Raw genomic sequence first — 10,078 nt, 5'->3', positions numbered from 1 at the left:
TGTGACTCCCGCAGAGCTCGTTGAAGTCACAGCTCAGTGGCTTCACATCTCTCGGCTGCTCTGGGATTTCAACCAGCAGCCTTTCACTAATTAGCGTGCGTCTTAGTGAGGAGAACAGCTTGGCTCTGCCTTACAGGGAGCTGCTGCACGCTCCACTGACTGCATGAACCCAGAGACCTAACAGGAAGTCAGACACAAACTAACCTAACCTCACATCTTCTTCTTCTCTTCTTCTCTTCTTCTTCTTCTTCTTCTTCTTCTTCTTCTTCTTCTTCTTCTTCTTCTTCTTCTTCTTCTTCTTCTTCTTCTTCTTCTTCTTCTTCTTCTTCTTCTTCTTCTTCTTCTTCTTCTTCTTCTTCTTCTTCTTCTTCTTCTTCTTCTTCTTCTTCTTCTTCTTCTTCTTCTTCTTCTTCTTCTTCTCTGTGCAGGTAAGATGTTTAAATCTCTGGACCTGTCGCTCATCGTAGAGTTCATGTTGATGTTCTATAAAGACAAACCCATCGACTGGCTGCTGGATCACATCATGTGGGTCAAAGTCTGCAATCCAGAGAAAGACGCGGTGAGTAGGAGTCGTTACTCGCACTCGTTTTCTAAACACCGAAAGAGACGTTTCATTTATTTAGCAGAAGCTTTGTTGTCTCCAGTGATTTGATTTGTTCTTAACCCTTAAAGTAGGTCTGCTAGAAGTCACTTTGTGTCATGATATCTGCTCAAAAACTAAAATCTATTGAACCCATTTAACTTTTAGGTCAATCTTTAGCACTTATATGAGGTATGTAATGCACAGACAGACCATCAGATTGTTCTATGGTTGCTATAGATACAGGTTGTGTTATGGTTGCTATAGATACAGGTTGTGTTATGGTTGCTATAGATACAGGTTGTGCTTTAGTGTATAAACCATAGACTGTATATAAGAAATGGACGTAACATCCGTGACGTCACCCATTGGTTTGTGGACTGCTGCTCGGAGGCCAATAGTATCGGATCTGAGCAACGCCATCTTGAACATTTCAGGTGCATGCTGGGAAAAATAAAAACAGGGATTTTACTTATATGGGCATCAGGAGGAGCATGAGGCGCCCTCCTGAACCTGTGAACCAATCAACCTGTCAATCACCACGTAGCCACGCCCTAATGCATACCCTGCTTTATCGTCACATATAAAATCAGGGAGGCCAAAATGTCCCAAATGAACATCATACTGCATTGAAGAAGGCTTTAAACTAGCGATTGAGACCATAAACACATTTTGAAAACGTTTACTGAGGTTAGAAATCAAGTGAGAAGTTGGTGAATTCTCCATTGACTTGTATAGAGACGGAAGTCCTTTTGACACCAAAACGGTCGCCCCCTGGTGGCCGTTTGATAGAATGCAGTTTTAAGTTACTTCCACGTTGGCATCATTTCAGAGGACTGGAGCTCCCCGGCTGGTATTAACGAAGAATAACACAAATCACTGCTGACATCAGAGATCCTGCTGGAGACATTTTGTTGACTTTCATGTTTTCATCTTGTACATGAACAGAATGAGTCTCTAACAGGTTTTAATTAAAGTTTAGAGCAAATGAGGTGTGAATGAGTCTGTAGAGGCTGTAAAACATCACATTTAGGATCAATGAGGAAATACATCCAGGTTTTATGTTGTCATGGCAACAAAGCACTTTCTTGGTGAGACCTATAAAGGGTTAACTAGTTTACAGGTGAGTTAAGATCATCTAACCCAACCCTAACCTGGTTCTGGTTCTGGTCTCTCTGCAGAAACACTGCGACAGACAGAAAGCAAATCTGAGGATTCGCTTCAAACCGTCTCTGTTCCAGCACGTTGGGACGCACTCGTCTCTGGCTGGAAAAATACAGAAACTCAAGGTAAGACTCTACTGTACTCTACTCTACTCTACTGTACTCTACTTTACTCTACTCTACTTACTCTACTTTACTCTACTCTACTCTACTCTACTCTACTTACTCTACTTTACTCTACTCTACTCTACTTTACTCTACTTTACTCTACTGTACTCTACGCTACTCTACTCTACTTTACTCTACTCTACGCTACTCTACTGTACTCTACTGTACTCTACTCTACTGTACTCTACTCTACTCTACTGTACTCTACTCTACTTTACTCTACTCTACTCTACTTTACTCTACTCTACTTTACTCTACTTTACTCTACTTTACTCTACGCTACTCTATTCTACTTTACTCTACTTTACTCTACTCTACTTTACTCTACTCTACTGTACTCTACTGTACTCTACTCTACGCTACTCTACTGTACTCTACGCTACTCTACTGTACTCTACTCTACTGTACTCTACTCTACTTTACTCTACTCTACTCTACTTTACTCTACTTTACTCTACGCTACTCTACGCTACTCTACTCTACTCTACTTACTCTACTTTACTCTACTCTACTCTACTTACTCTACTTTACTCTACTCTACTCTACTCTACTTACTCTACTTTACTCTACTCTACTCTACTCTACTTTACTCTACTTTACTCTACTGTACTCTACGCTACTCTACTCTACTTTACTCTACTCTACGCTACTCTACTGTACTCTACTGTACTCTACTCTACTGTACTCTACTCTACTCTACTGTACTCTACTCTACTCTACTTTACTCTACTCTACTTTACTCTACTTTACTCTACTTTACTCTACTCTACTCTACGCTACTCTATTCTACTTTACTCTACTTTACTCTACTCTACTCTACTTTACTCTACTCTACTGTACTCTACTCTACGCTACTCTACTGTACTCTACGCTACTCTACTGTACTCTACTCTACTCTACTGTACTCTACTCTACTCTACTTTACTCTACTCTACTCTACTTTACTCTACTTTACTCTACGCTACTCTACTCTACTTTACTCTACTTTACTCTACTCTACTCTACTCTACTCTACTGTACTCTACTCTACTCTACTCTACTGTACTCTACTATACTGCAATCTACTCTACTGTACTCTACTCTACTGTACTCTACTATACTGTAATCTACTCTACTGTACTCTACTCTGCTTTGCTCTACTCTACTGTACTCTACTGTACTCTACTATACTGCAATCTACTCTACTCTACTGTACTCTACTATACTGTAATTTACTCTACTGTACTCTACTCTGCTGTACTCTACTATACTGCAATCTACTCTACTGTACTCTACTGTACTGTACTCTACTATACTGTAATCTACTCTACTGTACTCTACTCTGCTTTGCTCTACTCTACTCTGCTGTACTCTACTCTGCTTTGCTCTACTCTACTGTACTCTACACTACTGTTCTCTATTCTATAACTCTACATTATCTTCATGGCCTTACAGGAGTTAAGATTAGGGAAGATTGTAGTCATGATAAATTAATTATGTTTAAACTATGGTTTGGTTTTGCTGCATTTTGCATATTAACCTGCAGACACTGAAACATTATCACTGAGTTAAAAGTGTTTTGCTTCAGAATCGTCTGACTCTGAGCAGGTAAAATAAGATTTAAACATCTGAGCTTTAACTGAAGTGTCCAGCTTGCAGCAGCCTGCTTTTATCGTTGTGTCAGAGTGAAAGTCTGAAGTGAGGCGAGTCTGAATCGAGGTTCAGTCCAGATGAAGATTGAAAGCCTCTGCGTCTGTCTGCTCAGAAGCTGCAGTATCTCACAGCGGTGGCAGCTTCGCCTCCTGCCAGCAGCTCAGAGCCCAACGCTTCGGCTTAATGCCTCTGATCACTGTTAAGAGCGATGGATATTAGCCCCGCTGACTGCTGCTGCAATCTGCTCCCATCAATCCCATATTGATCCGGCCGTCCCGGTCCAGAGCCTCCTCCATGTACAGGCTGACCTGCATGAAGCCGAGTACAGAGGGAGGCTAAACACAACTATTATCCTCCACACTGAAATGTTCTCTGTGGTTTAGGAAGATAATCAACCCTGGATTTCAAAAAGTTACACTGTGAGAAAGAAGAGTGGAAGTGGGATTTATGCGTCTGTAGAGTTTTGTTATGAGAGAGAGTTGAGTTGTGAAAAGTCAAAATAATCACTGGACTGGAAATAAAGGTAGATAGATAGATAGATAGATAGATAGATAGATAGATAGATAGATAGATAGATAGATAGATAGATAGATAGATAGATAGATAGATAGATAGATAGATAGATAGATAGATAGACAGACAGACAGACAGACAGACAGACAGACAGACAGACAGACAGACAGATATATAGATAGATAGATGGAGCAGCATTAGTAATGAACATGCATTAGTGTGATGAGCAGCAGAGATGAGTCAGCTGGTTGTGTTTGTCTCTCTGGTACGAACAGCAAACCCAAACTGATCCCACAAGATTTGACACATTTTTCATGGATCAACCATAGACTGTATATAAAATGGACGTAACATCCGTGATGTCACCCATTGGTTTGTGGACTGCTGCTCGGAGGCCAATAGTATCGGATCTGAGCAGCGCCATCTTGAAAATTTCAGGTGCATGCTGGGAAAAATAAAAACAGGGATTCTACTTATATGGGCATCAGGAGGAGCATGAGGCGCCCTCCTGAACCTGTGAACCAATCAACCTGTCAATCACCACGTAGCCACGCCCTAATGCATACCCTGCTTTATCGTCACATATAAAATCAGGGAGGCCAAAATGTCCCAAATGAACATCATACTGCATTGAAGAAGGCTTTAAACTAGCGATTGAGACCATAAACACATTTTGAAAACGTTTACTGAGGTTAGAAATCAAGTGAGAAGTTGGTGAATTCTCCATTGACTTGTATAGAGACGGAAGTCCTTTTAACACCAAAACGGTCGCCCCCTGGTGGCCTTTTGATAGAATGCAGTTTTAAGTTACTTCCGCGTTGGCCTCATTTCAGAGGACCAGAACTCCCCGCCTGATATCTACACAGTGTTATATTTTCACAGCTCAGTGTCAGTAAATATTGTACAGTTAGTTTTGGACTATACTGTATTGGCGTGACCTGTGTGTGTTGTGGTGTGTGTGTTGGTGGAGCCCAATCTGATATCTTTTCATTGAATCCCAAAATCCCTGCCGTTGCTCCTTCGTCTGTCTAAAGAGTTGTGAGCAGTCCAACCAGAGAGTGACGTTCACCTCTCAGATTGTTCCTCTTGCAGTTGTGTCTGTTCATATCAGAACAAAGTGCATCAAACTGAGCCTGACGCTGATGTCATGCTTCTGTTGCTCGTATCGTCTGAGTGTCTCTTCGCTGAACCCAAACTGTAACTCAGAGGAGCTTAGTCATCAACGCAGCGAGCAGAGATCCCAGTCTGTGTGAAAGGCTGTCGGCTGTCTGTGTGATGCCTGTTATCTTGTCTCACAGCGATGTCATCTTAGTGGTTTCTTTGTCGACTCTCCAGAGATACAGACAGTAAAACATGAGTCTCTTTCCTCCGCTGACTCAGATTGTTTGGTGTGAGGAGAGAAATGATTTTAACTTTTTACAGGCAGCCTGATCAGATACGGTTTGACTCCTTCACTACTCAAATCTAAGATAGAGAAAATGGTTGTAGCTGCCATGAAAGTGATCAGAACCAAAAACTATCTGTTACTACTCTACTCTACTCTACTCTACTCTACTTTACTCTACTCTACTCTACTCTACTCTACTCTATACTACTCTACTCTACTCTACTCTACTCTACTCTACTCTACTCTACTCTACTTTACTCTACACTACTGTACTCTATACTACTCTACTCTACTCTATACTACTCTACTCTACTCTACACTACTGTACTCTATACTACTCTACTCTACTCTATACTACTCTACTCTACTCTACTCTACTTTACTCTACACTACTCTACTCTACTCTACTCTACTCTACTCTACTCTACACTACTGTACTCTATACTACTCTACTCTACTCTATACTACTCTACTCTACTCTACTCTACTTTACTCTACACTACTGTACTTTATACTACTCTACTCTACTCTACTCTACTTTACTCTACTCTACTCTACTCTACTATACTTTACTCTACTCTACTGTACTCTTCTTTACTTTACTCTACTCTACTCTTATTTACTCTACTCTACTCTACTCTTATTTACTCTACTCTACTCTTATTTACTCTACTCTAAACTTATTTACTTTACTCTACTCTACTCTACTCTTATTTACTCTACTCTACTCTACTCTTATTTACTTTACTCTACTCTATTCTACTCTACTATACTTTACTCTACTCTACTGTACTCTTCTTTACTTTACTCTACTCTACTCTTATTTACTCTACTCTACTCTACTCTTATTTACTCTACTCTAAACTTATTTACTTTACTTTACTCTACTCTACTCTACTCTTATTTACTTTACTCTACTCTACTCTACTCTACTCTTATTTACTCTACTCTAAACTTATTTACTTTACTTTACTCTACTCTACTCTAAACTTATTTACTCTACTCTACTCTTATTTACTTGACTTTACTCTACTCTACTTTACTCTACTCTACTCTACTCTACTTTACTCTACTTTACTGTACTCTACTCTACTCTAGACGTATCTACTCTACTCTACTGTACTCTACTCTACTTTACTCTTCTTTACTTTACTCTACTCTTATTTACTCTACTCTACTCGTATTTACTCTACTCTACTCTTATTTACTTTACTCTACTCTACTCTTATTTACTCTACTCTAAACTTATTTACTTTACTTTACTCTACTCTACTCTACTCTTATTTACTTTACTCTACTCTACTCTACTCTACTCTTATTTACTCTACTCTTATTTACTCTACTCTACTCTACTCTACTCTTATTTACTTTACTCTACTCTACTCTACTCTACTCTACTCTTATTTACTCTACTCTTATTTACTTTACTCTACTCTACTCTACTCTACTCTACTCTTATTTACTTTACTCTACTCTACTCTACTCTTATTTACTCTACTCTACTCTACTCTTATTTACTTTACTCTACTCTACTCTACTCTACTCTTATTTATTCTACTCTTATTTACTTTACTCTACTCTACTCTACTTTACTCTACTCTACTCTACTCTACTCTAGACGTATCTACTCTACTCTACTCTACTGTACTGTACTCTACTTTACTCTTCTTTACTTTACTCTACTCTTATTTACTCTACTCTACTCGTATTTACTCTACTCTACTCTTATTTACTCTACTCTACTCTACTCTTATTTACTCTACTCTAAACGTATTTACTTTACTTTACTCTACTCTACTCTACTCTTATTTACTTTACTCTACTCTACTCTACTCTTATTTACTCTACTCTTATTTACTCTACTCTACTCTACTCTACTCTTATTTACTCTACTCTACTCTACTCTTATTTACTTTACTCTACTCTACTCTACTCTACTCTACTCTTATTTACTCTACTCTTATTCACTTTACTCTACTCTACTCTACTCTACTCTTATTTACTCTACTCTACTCTACTCTTATTTACTTTACTCTACTCTACTCTACTCTACTCTTATTTACTCTACTCTACTCTACTCTTATTTACTTTACTCTACTCTACTCTACTCTACTCTTATTTACTCTACTCTTATTTACTTTACTCTACTCTACTCTACTCTACTCTTATTTACTCTACTCTACTCTACTCTTATTTACTTTACTCTACTCTACTCTACTCTTATTTACTCTACTCTACTCTACTCTACTCTTATTTACTCTACTCTTATTTACTTTACTCTACTCTACTCTACTCTACTCTTATTTACTCTACTCTACTCTACTCTACTCTACTCTTATTTACTTTACTCTACTCTATTCTACTGTACTCTACTCTTATTTACTCTACTTTTATTTACTCTACTCTACTCTACTATACTCTTATTTACTTTATTTTACTCTATAACTATACATTATCTTCATGGCCCTACAGGAGGGTTAAGATTAGGGAAGTATTAACTATGGTTTGGTAGGTTTTTATGTGATGTGATCGTAGCCTCTAAACATTTTGATTTGATTAGATTTTGATTAGCTGTCTGATCCAGTTTCTCCTCGTTAGAAACCAGGTTGAACTGTGTGACTGTGTTTTTTGCAGGATAAAGACTTTGGGAAACAAACCCTCCATAAGGGTCACGCCAACCCGCTGGCCGAGGTGACGACCAGCCTGAAGACCTACCAGCACTTCACCCTGGAGAAGGCTTACCTGGGAGAGGACTTCTTCTGGGCCTTCACACCTGTAGCGGGAGACTTTATACGGATACGATTCTTCACTCCTGTTCGCATCGAGAGGTCGGTACCAAAGAGTTACAGGGTACCAAAGAGTTACAGGCTCCCAAAGAGTTACAGAGTCCCAAAGGGTTGCAGGGTACCAAAGAGTTACAGGGTCCCAAAGAGTTACAGGGTCCCAAAGAGTTGCAGGGTCCCAAAGAGTTACAGGGTCCCAAAGAGTTACAGGGTACCAAAGAGTTACAGGGTCCCAAAGAGTTACAGGGTCCCAAAGAGTTGCAGGGTCCCAAAGAGTTACAGGGTCCCAAAGAGTTGCAGGGTCCCAAAGAGTTACAGGGTACCAAAGACTTACAGGGTCCCAAAGAGTTACAGGGTCCCAAATAGTTACAGGGTCCCAAAGAGTTGCAGGGTACCAAAGAGTTGCAGAGTCCCAAAGAGTTGCACAGTCCCAAAGAGTTACAGGGTCCCAAAGAGTTACAGAGTCCCAAAGAGTTACAGGGTCCCAAAGAGTTACAGGGTCCCAAAGAGTTACAGGGTCCCAAAGAGTTACAGGGTACCAAAGAGTTACAGGGTCCCAAAGAGTTACAGGGTCCCAAAGAGTTACAGGGTACCAAAGAGTTACAGGGTCCCAAAGAGTTACAGGGTCCCAAAGAGTTACAGGGTACCAAAGAGTTACAGGGTCCCAAAGAGTTACAGGGTCCCAAAGAGTTACAGGGTACCAAAGAGTTACAGGGTACCAAAGAGTTGCAGGGTACCAAAGAGTCGCAGGGTCCCAAAGAGTTACAGGGTCCCAAAGAGGTTGTAGAAGTTATAAGGGTTGATGGACGATGTGAGAAGCCTGCTAGAGGATCCAAAATACAAGTACAAGAGTTAAAGATTTCTAGGGTTACCAAAAGGTTCTAGCAGTGTCTGAGGGGTATCAGAGGGTAATAGGGCATTACAGGCTACTCTACTTCTATGTACAGCCTCAAGGTATTATAGGGATTACAGGGATACCAGGAGGCAAAAGCGGATAAAGGCAGGATCTCAGGAGAACCAGAATATTCAAGAGGTTGGAGGGTTACAAGGAGATACCAAGGCTTCAAAAGCTACTAGTGGGTTCTTAGGTGAACCCTTTGTATGTCTGCTAAAGATCACGTTGTGTCAGGATATCTGCTCAAAAACTAAATCCATTGAACCCATTAATACTTTCACTTTTGACCCATGAGAACCACGACTACACATGTAAACAGTCTTTTTGGTAGATAATTTCTGTGTTGTAACAAAGCTTCTTGGTAATAAATGCTATACAGTTGGAAAGTCTGTTTATTTCCCTTTTAAATGGAGCTGAGTTAGTAATAATACTTGTTCCTTACGAATGTGGCTCCATTTAAAAGGGAAATAAACAGACTTTCCAACGGATTCAGGATTATATTCAGTAAAAGCATTTGCTGAGTCTGAACAGCTCCAAACACTCAAATGGGTTCTGACTGTCCGTGACGCCTCTCTACGTCTCTACTCTACGTCACTCTATGCGACACCAGACCCGCTTATTCCAGTAGTTGTTGCTAGCTGATATCAATGGAAGACGTCGACATCAGTCCTTGGACAGAGGACCAAACCAAACTCTTAATCTTTGGGGAGATGGCTCCGTTCAAGCGAAGCTCGAGGGTTTGTTGTTGCTGTCTCTATTATATGACATCACACAATACACGCTAAATGACGCCTCCACTCCGAACACGTTGCCACAGCAACCTGTCAGATTGGTCATTAATGTGGACCAGTCTGAACAGAGCCAAATCCCATTTGGACACTTGCTAAAAACAGTGTGAACAGTCAGGACTAAAAATCAGATTTGAGAAGGAATCAGATTTGAATCGATTTGCCTGCA

General features: G+C 40.0%; 1 protein-coding gene across 1 annotated transcript in view; it reads left to right on the top strand.

The window, feature by feature from the left end:
• The first annotated feature begins 433 nt into the window (after positions 1–433).
• Positions 434–10,078, top strand: part of mgat4b (alpha-1,3-mannosyl-glycoprotein 4-beta-N-acetylglucosaminyltransferase B) — a 12,326-nt gene continuing 2,681 nt past the window's right edge. The window contains exons 1-3 of the mRNA XM_062426189.1: positions 434–559; positions 1,762–1,869; positions 8,078–8,271. Coding sequence (XP_062282173.1) covers positions 434–559; positions 1,762–1,869; positions 8,078–8,271 — 428 coding nt within the window. The remainder of the gene's footprint in view (positions 560–1,761; positions 1,870–8,077; positions 8,272–10,078) is intronic.

The sequence above is a fragment of the Scomber scombrus genome, chromosome 9, assembly GCF_963691925.1.
Source record: "Scomber scombrus chromosome 9, fScoSco1.1, whole genome shotgun sequence".
Classification (NCBI taxonomy): domain Eukaryota; kingdom Metazoa; phylum Chordata; class Actinopteri; order Scombriformes; family Scombridae; genus Scomber; species Scomber scombrus.
Note: the sequence above shows the minus strand (reverse complement) of the source record. Positions and strands in the feature narration are given on the sequence as shown.